General features: G+C 38.4%; 1 protein-coding gene across 4 annotated transcripts in view; it reads left to right on the plus strand.

Moving 5' to 3' along the window:
- RELN (reelin) overlaps positions 1 to 18,462 on the plus strand; it is a 1,116,896-nt gene that overhangs the window by 1,018,275 nt on the left and 80,159 nt on the right. For all 4 annotated transcript variants that reach the window (XM_069765109.1, XM_069765110.1, XM_069765107.1 and 1 more), the window contains exons 45-47: positions 999 to 1,248; positions 11,835 to 12,003; positions 16,639 to 16,779. In XM_069765109.1, coding sequence (XP_069621210.1) covers positions 999 to 1,248; positions 11,835 to 12,003; positions 16,639 to 16,779 — 560 coding nt within the window. The remainder of the gene's footprint in view (positions 1 to 998; positions 1,249 to 11,834; positions 12,004 to 16,638; positions 16,780 to 18,462) is intronic.

Raw genomic sequence — 18,462 nt, forward strand, 5'->3', positions numbered from 1 at the left:
CTTTCTCCATGTGCCTCCACAGTAAAATCTCAAAAACATACTGGCACACACATGAAATGTTTAAAACTGGTTTTATATAGTGTCCATCATACAGATAGTAATACATCATGACATATACAAATTTCCATAAACACCAATAGAGTCACCAGGGTGCATGTGTCAAGATTCTTAAGCTCATGATGTTGAGCATAAGGGCAGGCAGAGACTTGTCGGTGTTAGAATGAGTATCCACAACTGTGGAGACATTTCAGGGAACTCCTCTTGATGCTTGAAATATTTAATGTGTGCTCTAGTTTTAGGCCCTCTTATTTCATGAGAAATATAAGGTATAGTAAGAATATCTTGGGAGATGTGCTATAATTTCACTGCAGGTTATTCAGTATACGGTTAAGTGAATCCAGCACTGACCAGGCACTTAACAAAGAAATAAACAATAAAAATGGTGACTCAATGGTAGGTTGTGTCTATGGGAGTCTCTCTCCCGTTTCTTTTTTTTCTATCTTTGGCCACAAGTTGTTTAATAAAATTATTTTGCCTGTCTTATTGTTTGTGGTTTGTGTTACTTCTCTTAGACATTCCATAATTATTTCATTACTTTTTTCTCTTTATATATTTTCTATTCAAACGTGTTTTGGTGATATTTATTGGTTTAACAAATTTGTCCTTATTTTGGAAATAATGTTCATGAAAAATAAAATGTTGAACTAAACTAGATGAGCAATATAAATGTAAGGAGTGGAATGAAGTTTACTAAAAACTTTTTACACTGTGTCCATATGTAATTTTTTTCGTAGTTAATTTGTGCTTTTTTTATACATTTTTTAGGAAAAATAATGTGTTATTTGAGGTTTATTATCCAAATAGGACAATTTCTCATCCAGACAACTACCATAAATACTTATGAAAGCAATTATGAAAGGTGTCTAATCATTTTCTGAAATCAATTAAAGAGGAAAAAAAATTAAGTTTACAATACATATGTTTTCTTATATTTTTAGATTCTAATTGGAGGTAATATATCTGGAAACACAGTGTTAGAAGATGATTTTACTACTTTGGACAATAAGAAATGGTTACTTCATCCTGGAGGCACAAAAATGTCCGTTTGTGGGTCTAGTGGTGATGCACTTGTGTTCATTGAGAAAGCAAGCACTCGTTATGTGGTGACAACAGACATTGTGGTAAACGAAGATTCTTTTATGCAGTTGGATTTTGCAGCTTCCTGTTCTGTTACAGACTCTTGCTATGGTAAGGAACAAAACTAAGAAAAGGGCAGAGTCCATAGTTTCACAACATATTATCGTGCATAAAGATTCTCAATGTAAGTCATTACCAGTTTATAATTCAGACTGTTACATTTACTTCAACTCTACATAATAAAATTCTATGGTGGTGTAGTTCGAAGATACATTTTTCTTACAACACAGTAAACAATTCATATAATACAGATTTAACATTAACACTTGTGGACCCCTCAATGACGTGATACATCACAGCAGTCCTCTGTGATCTCTTAACCTATTCACCCCCGGCGATTTTCCGTTTTCATTGCTTGCTCCCCTTCTTCCCAGAGACATCATTTTTTTGTCAATATTTCCATAAGAGGGCTTGTTGTTTTGCAGGACGAGTTGTTCTTTTGAATGACACCATTGATTTTACCATATGGTGTACTGGAAAACGAGGAGCAAATATCAAGTGCGGTGAAATTCCCCAAAAAATGCAATTCCACAATTGTTTTTTAGGTTTTTTTTATTTACCATGTTCGCTAAATGCTAAAACTGACCTGCCATTATGATTCTCCAGGTCAGTACGAGTGCGCACATACCAAACGTGTATGGGTTCGTTTTCATTTAATTGGTGAGAAAAAAATGTCATTTTCGAACACTGGTAACATCTCCATTTTTCGTGATCTGAGGTTTGGTGAGGGTTATTAACGCTTAACCTGCAGATTAAACCAATATATTCAGGTTAATAGATTTTTTATCGGACAGTCAATAAAATTCAAAGTATATCCTAACATGTTGATGCAGAGGAAGGCAAAAATCCCATTGGGCAGACACTAATAATATTGGCACTCTGAATTTAGCAGCACAAGAGCAAAATAAATGTGCTAAAATTGGCTGGATGATAAAGACGGGTAAACTCTCTGATTCTGAAGGTGCTAATATAAAAAAAGCGATGATAAGCTTTATATTAAGGTATTTATAATTAAGTTAAAACACATCGGTAGCCCAAATGATATTTACTATATATTTGGAATAATTTGTTATGGTTATTTTTTTCATTAATTATCAGTACAGACCTCATGAAGCTCACATGTAAAAATGTTTAAAATTCAGGGGTTTTTACCCTGCTCAGCCGTCTTAAAATACATAATTTAACACCTTGCTCTATGAGCTGACAGGTGATTGACATGATCAAACATTTTCTGCTGAGTAACAGTAAATATGATGGATCAGAGCTGCGACCCAAGCTCCAGTATTTAGACGTATTCAGATGGTGACAAGTAAACCTCTCATTTGCTCTTACAATTTCCCAAAATATAACTCAGTGCGACTGATTACCCCCAGGACATCACTATAGATTAAAAATTATAGATGTTAATGTTTTTATAATAACACGCAGAGATATATTTTTAATGTTCATTAAGATTCCATACTCCCTTCGCAATTAGATGTTTTCAAACTAATCTGGTACATGTCAACAATACCAATAGCTATAATACATAGGTTAAAACAATTGTTATGTTTTTTCAACCTAAGGGCAGGTACAAGTATCTGAAATTTATTTCACTCTTTTGTGCCTTTTTTTATTCTTAGAAATTCTCCTTTTTAAAGTAACTAATGTTACATTATTGTTATAGCCACTGCTATTTTTTCATGCAAAAACAAAAAATAGAAACACTTTATTAAGCTAAACTAGCCAAGAGACCAGTAGTGGAGAACCTTTTTTTCTGTCATTTGGATATTTATAACATTCGAGCACCATACAAAATTATCAACCTAAAAGTGATCCTCCTTTATTTAGTCAAACATTTAATTTCACACACCTGTTAATTAGTTATCTATTAACTATTTTGTGTGACATAATTCTGGTTTAAGCGCACAAAAATTAAAATTTTCACCAAATTTCCGCTATTTTCCAAATTTAACATAAGTCATATTGAACAAATTTTACCACTATCATGAAGTACACTATATTACGAAAAAACTTTCTAAAAATTATTGGGATACATTGAAGTGTTCCAGAGTTATTACCACATAAATTAACACTGGTCATAAATGTAAAAATTGGCCTGGTTACAAAGGCAAAAACAGGCTCTGGTGCAAAAGGGTTAATGATAAGTGTAATTGAGAATGTATGTTCTCCAGCATTTTGCTTAAAAGGTTAATGGTGTGGGGGTTCACTCCCTGCGGCAGTGGTTCGATAGACACTGGAAGCAAGTTTTTATGTTCAAACTGTGAGTGGTTTATTAAAAGTCCATAAACGATTCCAGCTCACAAAACAAAACATCCTTGTATTGGCATAGAGGGAAAAAATAAATAGGACAGTCCATATAGGATTTTTTTACCACACAACGGAGAGCAGCATCACAAAAATGATTCCATATCAATATAGGAATAGGGATCCACCTGCAGTATGTCTAATTTTAACCTAATCAACACCAAAAAAAAGAAGGCATACACAAGCAGGGATCACCATATACTGTAATATAACAAATTTTATTGCACTAATACACACTAAACCACAAAAAAGTATTTTAAAAGGATTTCCAATCTGAAAAAGTAGTAGAATAGATCATGAAGCTCACTAAGAGCTGTCTACGCATAGGGGTCTGTTGCAAACAATACTGCCCTGTCATTTGTAGAATTATGTACCACCAAAGCTCATATCCAAGCTAGACAAGATTATAAAGCACCATATCAAGCACCATATACTGTGTATATATATATATACAACAGACCCCTATGCGTAGACAGCTATTAGTGAGCTTCATTTTGTGGGGATTGGCATATATTGATATGGTATTGGGGGAAAATATTAACATCTTGAAGACTGTTAAGACATGCTGCATGTTTTTTCTATATTGATTACACTTTATTTAGTGTTCTTTTTTGCTTAACCCTTTAGTGACAGAGCCAATTTGGTACTTAATGACCGAGCCAATTTTTACAATTCTGACCACTGTCACTTTATGAGGTTATAACTCTGGAACGCTTCAACGGATCCTGCTGACTCTGAGGTTGTTTTTTTATGACATATTGTACTTCATGTTAGTGCTAACATTTCTTTTCAAACTTTGAATTTTTATGCCCTTTAATCAGAGAGATATGTCACACAAAATAGTTAATAAATAACATTTCCCACATGTCTACTTTACATCAGCACAATTTTGGAAATACATTTTTTTTCTTGTTAGGGAGTTATATGGGTTAAAAGTTGACCAGCGATTTCTCATTTTTACAACAAAATTTACAAAACCATTTTTTTAGGGACCATCTCACATTTAAAGTCACTTTGAGGGGTGTACATGACAGAAAATACCCAAACTTGACACCATTCTAAAAACTACACCACTCAAGGTGCTCATGACCACATTCAAGAAGTTTATTAACCCTTTACGTGCTTCACAGGAACTGAAACAATCTGGAAGGAAAAAATGAACATTTAACTTTTTTTTGCAAACATTTTACTTCAGAACCAATTTTTTTTTATTTTCACAAGTGTAAAAAGATAAAATGAACCACAAAATTTGTTGTGCAATTTCTTCTGAATACGTCGATACCCCATATGTGGGGGTAAACCACTGTTTGGGCGCACGACAGGCCTTGGAAGAGAAGGCGCACCGTTTAACTTTTTCAATGCAGAATTGGCTGGAATTGAGATCGGACGCCATATCGCGTTTGGAGAGCCCCTGATGTGCCTAAACAGTAGAAACCCCCCACAAGTGACAAAAAATTGGAAACTAGACCCCTTAAGGAACTTATCTAGATGTGTGGTGAGCACTTTGAACCCCCAAGTGCTTCACAGAAGTTTATAACTTAGAGCCATGAAAATAAAAAAATCACATTTTTTACACAAAAATGATCTTTTCGCCCACAATTTCTTATTTTCACAAGGGTAACAGGAGAAATTAGACCACGAAATTTGTTGTGCAATTTCTCCTGAGTACGTCGATACCCCATATGTAGGGGTAAACCACAGTTTGGGCGCATGGCAGAGCTTGGAAGAGTAGGAGTTCTGTTTGACTTTTGCAATGCAGAATTGGCTGGAATTGAGATCGGACGCCATGTTGCCTTTGGAGAGCCCCTGATGTGCCTAAACAGTGGAAACCCCCCACAAGTGACCCTATTTTGGAAACTAGACCCCTTAAGGAACTTATCTAAATGTGTGGTGAGGTGAGCACTTTGACCCCCATGTGCTTCACAGAAATTTATAACTTAGAGCCGTGAAAATAAAAAATCCTTTTTTTTCCCTCAAAAATTATTTTTTAGCTCGCAATTTTTTATTTTCTCAGGGTAACAGGAGAAATTGGACCCCAAAATTTGTTGTCCAGTTTGTCCTGAGTAAGCTGATACCCCATATGTGGGGGGGACCACTGTTTGGGCACACATCGGGGCTCGGAAGGGAAGTAGTGGCGTTTTAAAATGCAGACTTTGATGGAATGGTCTGCGGGCGTCATGTTGCATTTGCAGAGCTCCTGATGTACCTAAACAGTAGAAACCCCCCACAAGTGACCCCATTTTGGAAACTAGACCCCCTAAAGAGCTTATATAGATTTTTGGTGAGCACTATGAACCCCCAACTGCTTCACAGGAGTTTATAATGTAGAGCCATGAAATAAAAAAATCATATTTTTTCCACAAAAATTATCTTTTCACCCCCAATTTTTTTATTTTCCCAAGGGTAACAGGAGAAATTGGACCCCAAAAGTTATTGTGCAATTTGTCCTGAGTACGCTGATACCCCATATGTGGGGGGGACCACTGTTTGGGCGCATGAAATGATCAGAACACCTAACCACCACAAGATAGGAAATCACCAGAAAGTCATACAGCGTTAGGATCAATAATATGCCTTTATTAAATAAAGTGGCAATTTATACATATAATATAAATGTATTTTTTAAAAAAATATATAAAAACAAAACGCAGGAACAATATTATATGGTACCCAAAACCTCCTAAAAAAATATATATATGAGCATATAATATAAATAACCCCTCCAAGAATGATTTATAATACCACTACTCACTGTGTCGTATACGTATGTAAAAAAATATAATGTAAAAATATATATACAAGAATCAAAGTCACATATGACCCATAAAAATGTGAAATATCATGTATGTGAAATACAAACACTAAATAAGTGAAAATTATGAAGAAAATCAAATTAAACACAGCAAAAATGTGTGCATAAAAATCCTTTTTATAAAAAGTGAAAACAGTGCATATCCCTATCAGGGGATGTAAAGTAAAGTGACAACAGTGGTGTAGACACAGCGAGGTATATTATCTGAATGGGAGAGTTGTAATAGCACACTATATTAGAACGTGCCCTTGTACAAATGACCGTACAATAACACACTATATTAGAACATGCCCTGGTACAAATGATCGAGTAATAATGCACCCACAGCGAGATAGATTCCTACATGAGGAGAATTACTACATCAGCTCACTGCGAGGTAAGTGCACCACATATGGAAGTTATAGCAGCGTATTCAAGAAAGTGCCCAGGTGCAAATAATAAGTGCTCACACAGCAAGGTAGATATTATGTAGCTGCTTACTGCATAGAAAGGTGCCCAAATATAGCAGACTATCACGGGTAAATGACCATGCGGGCAGATAATTATAGCAGAAAGTCATGTGGCACTACCTGAGAGGTGAGGCTGGGTCCGGGACCTGCGTGCGCCCGACGCGCGTTTTGGATGTATTACCTTCGTCAGGGAGTAGCTTGCACAGTGCACCCTATTTCTATGAGGTATATTTCAAATTATTGGACTCCTGTATGAGTTAAAATTGTGGTTATAATAGGGTCACTGTGCTCTTTTTAACTGTTTGGGCGCATGGCAGAGCTCGGAAGGGAAGGAGCGCCGTTTTGGAATGCAGACTTTGATGGAATGGTCTGAGGGTGTCATGTTGCATTTTCAGAGCCCCTGATGTACCTAAACAGTAGAAACCCCCCAAAAGTGACCCCATTTTGGAAACTAGACCCCCCCAAGGAACTTATTTAGATATGTGGTGAGCATTTTGAATGCCCAAGTGCTTCATAGAAGTTTGATGCAGAGCCGTGAAAATAAAAAATCATTTTTTTCCTCAAAAATTATTTTTTAGCTCCCCAATTTTTTTCTTTTCCGCAAGGGTAACAGGAGAAACTGGACACCAAAAGTTGTTGTCCAGTTAGTACCTAGTACGCTGATGCCCCATATGTGGGGGTAAACCACTGTTTAGGCGCATGGCAGAGCTCAGAAGGGAGGGAGCACCATTTGACTTTTTGAGTGCAAAATTGGCTGTTGCGCTTGGAGACCCCCTGATGTACCTAAACAGTGGAAACCCCCAAATTCTAAATCCAACCCTAACCCCAACACACCCCTAACCCTAATCCCAACCCGATCCATAAGCCTAATCACAACCCTAACCCCAAAACACCCCTAACCCTAATCCCAACCCTAACAATTACCCTAATCAAAACCCTAATCCCGACACACCCCTAATCCTAATCTCAACCCTAACCTCAAACCTAACCCTAATCCCAACCCTAATCTCAATACACCCCTAACCCTAATCCCAACTCTAACCTTAACCCTAATCCCAAACCTAACCCTAATGCCAACCCTAACGCCAACCCTATCCCTAATTCCAACCCTAACCCTAATCCCAACTCTAACCCTAACTTTAGCCCCAACTTTAGCCCCAACCCTAACTTTAGCCCCAACCCTAACTTTATCCCCAACCCTAACCCTAGCCCCAACCCTAACCCTAACTTTAGCCCCAACCTTAACCCCAGCCCCATCCCTAGCCCTAACTTTAGCCACAACCTTAACCCTAGCCCCATCCCTAGCCCTAACTTTAGCCCCAACCCTAACCCTAACTTGTCTTCCTCTGCCGGCCGGCAGATCATGGGAAGAGGAAGAAGCCGGCGGCCAGGAGGGGACGCAGGAGGACCCAGGGATACCGGTAAGTATGACAGGGTTCCCGAATCCCCCTATTTCTCTGTCCTCTGATGTGCAATCACATCAAAGGACAGAGAATGACACACAGCTTTTTTTTGCGGTCACCAGTAAATGGTTAATTACCGGCGATCATAAAACAGGGGTCAGTAAAAACCAGCCCCAATCATGTTCTACCCCTGGCAGCCGAGACCCCAAAGATCTTCCAGGTGCCGGCCAGCGGGCGCACTGCGAATGCACCCGCCATTTTTTTTGCCGGAAGAAGATGGCGGTGCCCATGGGGAACCACGAGGAGCACCGAGGGAGATGGTTGAGTATCAGGGGGCGATTGGGGACCCCGTTTCTCTGTCCTCTGATGTGCGATCACATCGGAGGACAGAGAAATTAAAAGGCAAATCGCGTTTTTGTTTTTTTTTTGCGGCCGGTAAACGGTTAATTACCGGTGATCGCAACCCGTGGGTCAGTAAAAACCGACCTGAATCATGTTAATTAACGGCGCTGTGGTTTAAGTACCCTTAACTGCCGCCCTTAAAAGGTGAATCGGCTGTCATTAAGGGGTTAAATGTGAGGTATCTCTACCAATTGTTGCAGTCTCTGATATCAATACTGATGTTATTTATTATCATTGCAACTTACACCTTGACTGCATTATATTTGGTGCCAACCCTTAATGATTCTATGTACCCGATATTGTTAATAGCTTCTTATTTGCCGTATACATTTATTTATATATCCATCTTTAAGATTCAAGGCAAGACCGTGGTTCCTGATGTTTGTACTACTTTTTCAGATTTTAAATGCTTTTAAAATACTTTTTTTTGTTTTTTTGTGGTTTAGTGTGTACTAGTGCAATAAAATTTGTTATATTATATGGTGATACCTGCTTGTGTATGCCTTCTTGTTTTTTGGTGTTGATACAGTCCATATAGGATATACAGTTTCACAGAGTGGGCTCACCTGTTCAAAGGTAAATCCAGACTTAGACAGAGTCTAGCAGAGGGTGACCAGCATAGGTCTTTACACCGCCACACACAGACAGACTCTAAGGCTGCCGTCACACTAGCAGTATTTGGTCAGTATTTTACATCAGTATTTGTAAGCCAAAACCAGGAGTGGGTGATAAATGCAGAAGTGGTCCATATGTTTCTGTGATTATACTTTTCCTCTATTTGCCTTAGGCTGCCGTCACACTAGCAGTATTTGGTCAGTATTTTATATCAGTATTTCTCAGCCAAAACCAGGAGTGGGTGATAAATGCAGAAGTGGTGCATATGTTTCTATTATACTTTTCCTCTAATTGTTCCACTCCTGGTTTTGGCTGAGAAATACTGATGTAAAATACTGACCAAATACTGCTAGTGTGACGGCAGCCTAAGGCAGATGAGCTGCATTAAATAGGCTGTTCAAACCCTGCTGTGGAAATATAGGAACGGCCAGTCCCACTCAGCTCTTTTGCTATAACCCAGATCCAAAAATCTGGGCTCATTAAAAAAACCTCTCAGCAACTTCTTTGCTCGAGTCTTCTTTCCGGGCTTCAAATCATCGAGGCTATCCACCTCAGTGACACCTTTCTCCCATATAGGACCTATCCAGCTACATTTTGATAATGGGCACATTGATATACAGTTTGAAACCTAGGTGGTGTTTTTTTATTTTACATTTTTTCTATTTGGATTAAATATCAACTTGCTTTTACCATAAAATTATTAGAAGCATTGAGCAATAAAGTGCAAGTTGTTTGATCTTTAGTGTTTCCACAAACTTCAACATTTCAGACTTAACTACTTTTACAAGTACCATAAATAATTAAAAGTCATGGGTCATTAAGAACTGACCTTTCACCTAGAAGCATGTTGCGGAACTATCTTGTGTAAATCATACTAGTCTTGATTTTAAAAAAATCTCTCGCATTATCCCACTTACAATAGATTTTATTTCCTTCCCTATTCAGCATTGTCAGTCTTTTAAAAACGAGCAACTTTGCAATTTACCTGTTACTAAAAATTATTTCTGTTCTCAAGAGTGGCAGGATTTTTATTATTACAGATTATTCTCATTGCCTACATTACTGTCTACCTATGTAGTATATCAGAGGTGGCAGGTTTTCTAGGTAAGGAGCGCGTGCTTACATGCTCTATTATTAAGAGCCTGCAAGAGTTGTTTTGAAGATGCCTATTTTTACAGCACAGGAGAGCACGCAATTCAGACATGCGACACAACCATGCCGTTGGTGGGAAGTATTTGGCTTTAAGAGCACCGTTCTACTGCTTCCTGGCTTGCTACTTACCTGGGGTGGTGCAATCTTAATGTCTAAATGAAAAAGGATTAGACCACACCTTTAACTTATATATAAAGAATGAATCCAAATTGTAGTTTGGTTTTCTACAATAATTTATTTAACGACAAAATAAGTATTCAGTTTTTCCATCATTAAATGTTACAACTTATCCATAAAATAGAAGGTGACTTACTGAGAACTGATCTAACAGGCAGGTCCCATTTGGCTTCTCCTCGCTCCACTCCTCTTAACAGGTATAATAATAATAATAATAATAATTTTTATTTATATCGCCAACATATTCCGCAGTGCTTTAGAATTATAGATGGGATTTGTACGGACAATAGACATTACAGCATAACAATAAACACAGATCAAAACAGATACGAATAGGAGTGAGGGCCCTGCTCGCAAGCTTACAAACTATGAGGAAAAAGGGAGACACGAGAGGTGGATGGTATCAATTGCTTTCATTGTTCGGACCAGCCATAGTGTAAGAATTAGGTGTTCATGTAAAGCTGCATGAACCAGTTAACTGCCTAAATATGTAACAGTACAGACACAGAGCGCTATTAAATGCATAAAGCGTATGAGAACATGATGCAAGGTCTCTCCCTATGTGTGTGTACAGAGAGAGACTTGTCAGTCAGGGGAACAGGGCAAGGAGAATCTACCTGGGGTCTGCCTCCTAGACTAGTCATCCTAGTTGCATGGTCCTCGTCCCTATGCCTCCTCCAAAATGCCACAGTGTTTGAGAGTACAACATACATGGTTGAAATGACAGAGTTGGACACTGATTCATGTGCAGCTTGCATCCACTGTCAGATTCTCTTTAATTAAAAAAATAATCCCACAAAATTGCTATAGCCTGTTCAACAAGCAATGGTTTAACAAGCAATTATGTGCCATATATTGCATATTTATTTTAAGCTGCACCCTGAAATTATGTAATGGATAGGAGCTGCAGGCACTATCTTCTTACCCTCATCCCCTATACTATTACATAGCAATCATATAAATAATAAATAAATAATCTGTATTTTTATATAGCGCTAACATATTTCGCAGCGCTTTACAGTTTGCACACATTATCATCTCTGTCCCTGATGGGGCTCACAATCTAGATTCCCTATCCACATTAGCTCCTTTGGGAAAATTATTGTATTTCACCCTATGATTATAGACAATGAAATGCAATATCTTTAGTGAGACAAGCATAATGGTGATGGTGCCACAGTATAACTACCTGATATGACCATGTATGATGTGTAACCCTAGCTTCTGCTTTTTTATACTGACCATAGAAATATAATAAATTATCATGGCTATTCAGTAGAAAAAATATGGTAATCTCTGTTTTTTTTCTGTCTTTCATAGCTATTGAACTAGAATTTTCAGTGGATCTGGGGCTCACATGGAATCCTGTACTTAAAGATTGCCTACCTACAAACGTGGAATGTAATAAGTATCAACTACAAAGGGTTTTGGTGTCTGACACCTTTAATAAATGGACCAGGTTTACACTGCCTCTCCCTGAATACACAAGGTACACAAAAACATTGTTTTTGCTTATTGAACATATTTATACTATTGCTTATATTTAGTGATAGGTGAACCCGTGGATGTTTGAGTCAAGCGGGTTCGACCAAACATCTAAAAAAAAAAGTTTTGTAACCCGGACCCCATTCAGATGATGTCATCTACATAGAAAAACATGGGCTCTGATCGGCGGTAAGACCATTACCGCTGGTCAGAGAGCTGCGGTTCCCATGCTGTCAGATGACAGCCTGAGCCAGCAGCTGTGATCCGCGGTTAAGAGGTTACCGCTGGTCACAGGTGTTGGCTGATTAGAGAGTACTACAGCCTACGCCTGCTGTTGCTGATAACAGTGACAGCGGACGCCTCTGATGGAGTATTCATCAACTGGCGCCTATGCTATAAATAAATAATTTGCTTACAAATTACATGAGGTCTCTTCTAATTTTATTGACCAGCGCAGGCAAAACTGACAGCTGCGGGCTGCAACCCTCAGCTGTCAGCTTTATCATGGCTTGATATCAAGAATAGAGGGGTCCTACACAGTTTTAAAAAAATGTAAATAAATAATTTAAAAAAAATTGCGTGGGGTCCCTTCCATTTTTGTCAACTAGCCAAGCTAAAGCAAACAATTGGGGCTTGGTTTTCTTAGACTGGTAAGGGGCCATGGATATTGCCCCTCCCCCAGACTAAAAATAGCAACCTGCAACCACCCCAGAAAAGGCGCATCTATTAGATGTGCTAATTCTGGCACTTTGCCCAACTCTTCCCACTTGAGCTGGTGTGGCGGCAAGCGTGGTACTGAGTGTGGGATTGATACTTGCTGTTTTATGGCTGCTGACATTAAGCCTACAGATTAGTAATGGAGAGTATATAAGACACCTACATTACTAATACCATAGTTAGATTGTAAAAAAAATCACAGCCTGAATAAAATCCTTTAATTGAAATAATGATAGACTCTTTAATTTGAAATAAAAATAATTGAGCACAGTTATACTCACATTTACGCCTAATCCATTGAAGCCCATGTCACCAGTAAAAAATGGAAAATAACAATCATAATACTCACCTATACACTTAATCCACCGATGCCCATGTCCCCTGGAAAAGAAGAAAAATAATAAACAACCATATCCTTCACCTGTCCACAGTGAAGATAATCGACGATTTGCTTTAGAGAGCAGTCACATCAGTGACCACTCTCCCCACTAGCCGGCTCACAATGACACAGGAGCATAATCGTGTGTATCACTCAGCTGCCAGGAGAACGTTCACCAGAGTTCATAGCTGATGAAATCCAGTGACCTCACTTAGGCCACTGCTCACTGCGATTATGCTTCTCTGTCAGTGGTAACCAGCTGGCATGGATAGCTGTCACATCAGTGATTATCGTGGGACAGTATGAATCATCTTCACATCGTACAGGTGAGGGATATGGTTGTTTATTATTTTTCTTTTTCAGGGGACATGGGCATCTGTGGATGAGGCGTAAAGGGAAGTATTATGGTTATTTATTATTTTCTGTTTTTTTACAGGTGGCATGGGCTTCAATGGATTAGGTGTAAAGGTGAGTATAACTATGCTTTTTTATTTCAAATAAAGGTGTCACTGTCTTTCTTTCAATTAAAAGATTTTATTCTGGCTTTGTCTTTTTTACAAGGTAACTATTGGGTTAGTAATGGGGGTGTCTTATAGATATCTCGTCATTACTAACCCGTGGGCTTGATGTCAGCTGTCAATACAAAGCTGACATCAACCCCACAACTATTACACCACTTGCCTCTGCACCAGGGCGAGTGGGAAGAGCGAGGTTAAGTGCCTGATTTGGCGCATCTTATTGGCCAGTTCTGGGGTGGCTGAGAGCTGATGTTTTTAATCTGGGAGGGGGACAATATTCATGTTCTTTTTCTAGGCTATTAATATTATTATTATTTATTTATATATTGCACCATTGATTCCATGGTGCTGTACATGAGAAGGCAAACTACAGATATCACTTATAGTAAGCAAACTAACAATTACAGACTGATACAGAGGTGCGGGGACCCTGCCCTTGCAAGGTTACATTCTACAGGATGGTGGGGAAGGAGACAATAGGATGAGGGTTGCAGGAGCTCCGGTTTTGGTGAGGTGGTAGCTCCGGTAGTGGTGAGGAGGCAGCGGGGTCAGTGCAGACTGTAGGCTTTCCTGAAGAGGTGGTTTTTCAGGTTCTGTCTGAAAGATCCAAATGTGGTTGATAGTCGAACGTTTTGGGACAAAGAATTCCAGAGGATGAGGGATATTCGGTAGAAGTCTTGGAGGTGGTTGGGTGAGGAGCGAATAAGTGTGGAGGAGAGGAGGTCTTGGGAGGACCGGAGATTACGTGAGGGAAGATATCGGGAGATTAGTTCAGAGATGTATGTAGGAGACAAGTTATGGATGGCTTTGTAGGTCAGTATTAGTAATTTGAACTGGATATGCTGAGGGAATGGGAGTCAGTGAAGAGATTTGCAGACGGGGGAAGCGGAGATCTAGCGAGGAGAGAGATGAATTAGTCAGGCAGCAGAGTTAACCCATTATCTACCAATGTCCTTTTTTTGGGACGCCTAATCTTTAGCTTCTAGCAACTAAGATTTTATAATTTTTATAATTAGGTCCAATTTTTTGTGTTGTGTTTGAAAAATGAATGTTTTCAAAATAGGAAATCATGTCATTGTCATTTTTAATTGAATATTGGGATGCCCTTTTCTGAAAAATCTGCACTTGTAAAAATTTTAATTTGGCAAGTAATGGGTTAAGGATGGACTGGAGAGGGGCAATGGCGTTAGCAGGGAGGCCACAGAAAAGGATGTTGATATCACCCTCAGCTATTTTTTATAATTATTTATTTAAATAATTAAAAGAAAATGGCATTGGACCCCTTCATTCTTGATAACCAGAGATGATAAAGCTGACAGCTGAGGGTTGCAGCCTGAAGCTGTCAGTTTTGCCTGCACTGGTTATCAAAAATAAAAGATGTACCGTAGTTTTTTTTTATCTATTTATAGAGCAAGCATAGGTTGATGAGAGCAGTACTCTTATCAGCCGACACCTGTGATCGGTGGTAACTTTTTTACCTACGGTCACAGCTGCGGGCTCATGCGGTCATCTGTAATGATCTTAATGCCGATCAGAGCCATCTAAAGGTGTTTTTCGTACTGTCTGCATAGCCTCTGGTGCATGACAGCATGGAAAACAGCCGATGTTCAGGGTGCCAAACAGTAACAGGGACTTCCTGAAGAATTCTGTGTTCAAGGTCCGTACACGAACACTAGATGTTCAGTACAGACCCCGAACTTTACTGTTCGGGTTCACCCACCTCTACTTATAATATATAAAACATATGAGGACTTATTCCTCAGCGCCGATGCTTAGACATAACTGTATAGTGACCCCCAACTTGACAGCATCCTTGGTGTCTAGATGGTTAACAAAGGGAGCATGCTCCCTCTTTTACCCCTGCAGCATCCCCTACTATGACAACCAGAGGCCAAATAATGGCCTCATAGTCTGTCCTGCAATTAGCATGTAAAACTGATTAGGCTCTGTCATTAGATAATTAAACTAATAGGACTAATGCATTGCAAGATATGAGTATTGTGGTGAATTTGACCCACAATCAAAGTGTAAAATGTTGAAGTTCCATTCCAAAAAAAAAGCTGCAGAAAAATGTTTAGCCTTTAAAAACAAAAGTTGATGTGAATATATAAACTAACCAATAAAATTACACCATGTCCAGAACAGTCTGAGCTATGTCACAATACTCAACCTCTTACAGTGAACACCGTAAAAAAAAAATTATAAAACATTCCCAAAATGTTAGGATATTTTCAACTATACTTTGTTAATCCTGTGCATTGTATCCATGTATTTAATGCAAGTGGTCTGTAACCTCATTGCATGATCAATGCAAACTGCATTTAGTCTAAAATGATAAAAAAGGTTATTTGGTTATTTTAGAAAGCTGTACTTATAGCCGGAAAATACAGAAACTAGACGTTGTTGTCCTTTTACTAACTTGAGTTGCAAAAATCTCTGAAAAACAACTTTTTTATGTAACTAGTCACTATATCTTTGTAAGATGCCACTTAGCTAGAAAAAAATATAATGCAAATCAATACTCTCATTCAGAGGCTATGAGCTGTTGATAATTTCCATGCTTTAAGACAGAATTTTTCTAATATGTTTCTGTTATTAAAAACTGGAAATAATCTTACCAGGCTGATACATACAGTTGAAGCCAGAATTTTACATACACTATATAAAAAGACACATATGCATGTTTTGCTCAATATCTGACATGAAATCAGAATAAACGTTTCCCGTTTTAGGTCAATTAGGATTATCACAATTATTAATATTTGCCAAATGCCAGAATAATGAGAGCGCGAATGATTTAAAGCAATTTTATTACTTACTGCAAAGTCAAAAGTTTACATACACTAAGATTACTATGCATTTAAACAATTCTGGACTGCCTATATGATGATGTCATGTGTTTGGAAGCTTCTGATTTTTGGCAACATCTGAGTTAATTAGAGACACACTTATCTTCTCATATAGTGTAAGTAAGCTTCTGGTTTCAACTGAATTTATTTATGGACAAGTGTTTGCTTTTTTTCAGATCTCAGGGTACAAGATTTCGTTGGAATCAACCATCGCCTTTTGATAAGCAGCAAACTTGGGCTATCGATAACATCTACATTGGAGATGGTTGTGTAGATATGTGCAGTGGACATGGACGCTGTGTACAAGGGAATTGTGTGTAAGTATCAGTTATCATTGTAAAACTTTAACCAACGATTTTCTACTCCAAAACCTAAAAAGCATATGAAAAATTACAGAACTCTTCTTTGGAGAATATCATAGATATATAATAAGTGAATAGGAGAGCAAAAACAAGCACGGCATATCGTGAGTGTTTGTGAAAAGTAGAATAGTAAAAAAGAGATATTGAAGCAGCTGATCTGCGTAGATCAAGAGATTCTTCATAGTGAAGTAGCACAGCGATGTAGCAAAGTTGAGTATGCTATGTCAGGGGTCCCCAACTCCAGTCCTCAAGGCCCACCAACATGTCATGTTTTCAGGATTTCCTTAGTCTTGCACAGGTAATAATTGCATCACCTGTGCAATGCAAAGGAAATCCTGAAAACATGACCTGTTGGTGGGCCTTGAGGACTGGAGTTGGGGACCTCTGTGCTATGTGACACATTGAGATATAGCAGAGCCAAGCAGCGTAGCAGATGTAAGTAAGACAATTGACTCATTGTGATACAATCAAATTCATAGGTCCAAAAAGAATTGTTCAGTGTTAGGCACTTCAAAGTTCATCAATTAACAAAATTAGGTGGGGTCACCCCAACTGATGAGAAGCGAATCCAAATGGAGTAATAATAAAACAATGTGTTTTTATTCAATTACAAAAAATTATAAAATCAGTTTAAAAAGATATGGAAAAGGATCTCTAATAAAGGAGGGGAAAAGACTGCAGACTGTTGTTAAATGATATAAGTAATGGGGGGGAGGTAAGTGGAGTGAAGGATATGGATCCTAATGTTCATGCCATGCTGGTTCAATGGAGGTGAGAAGATCACAAGCAAGTTTAAATGTCGTTCACTCATGGGCTCTGCAGTACACATATGCCGCAATACTTCATATCAGAGAGTTCAGCAGGAAAAAGGTGGCTTATAAATCATATCCTTAACTTAAAGTCCTATTTAGACAATATGTCTATCATTTACAGTTAGGTTCATATATATTTGGACACAAACAACATTTTTCTTATTTTGGTTATAGACATTACCACAATGAATTTTAAACAAAACAATTCAGATGCAATTGAAGTTCAGACTTTCAGCTTTCATTTGAGGGTATCCACATTAAAATTGGATGAAGGGTTTAGGAGTTTCAGCTCCTTAACATGTGCCACCCTGTTTTTAAAGGGACCAAAAGTAATTGGACAATTGACTCCAAGGCTATTTCATGGACAGGTGTGGGCAATCCCTTCATTATGTCATTCTCAATTAAGCAGATAAAAGGCCTGGAGTTGATTTGAGGTGTGGTGCTTGCATTTGGAAGGTTTTGCTGGGAAGTAAACATGCGGTTTAAGGAGCTCTTCATGCAGGTGAAACAAGCCATCCTTAAGCTGCGAAAACAGAACAAAACCATCCGAGAAATTGATGCAATATTAGGAGTGGCAAAATCTACAGTTTGGTACATCCTGAGAAAGAAAGAAAGCACTGGTGAACTCATCAATGCAAAAAGACCTGGGCGCCCACGGAAGACAACAGTGGTGGATGATCGCAGAATAATCTCCATGGTGAAGAGAAACCCCTTCACAACAGCCAACCAAGTGAACAACACTCTCCAGGAGGTCGGTGTATCAATACCCAAATCTACCATAAAGAGAAGACTGCATGAAAGTAAATACAGAGGGTTCACTGCACGG

The sequence above is a fragment of the Ranitomeya imitator genome, chromosome 4 (genome assembly GCF_032444005.1).
Source record: "Ranitomeya imitator isolate aRanImi1 chromosome 4, aRanImi1.pri, whole genome shotgun sequence".
NCBI lineage: Eukaryota > Metazoa > Chordata > Amphibia > Anura > Dendrobatidae > Ranitomeya > Ranitomeya imitator.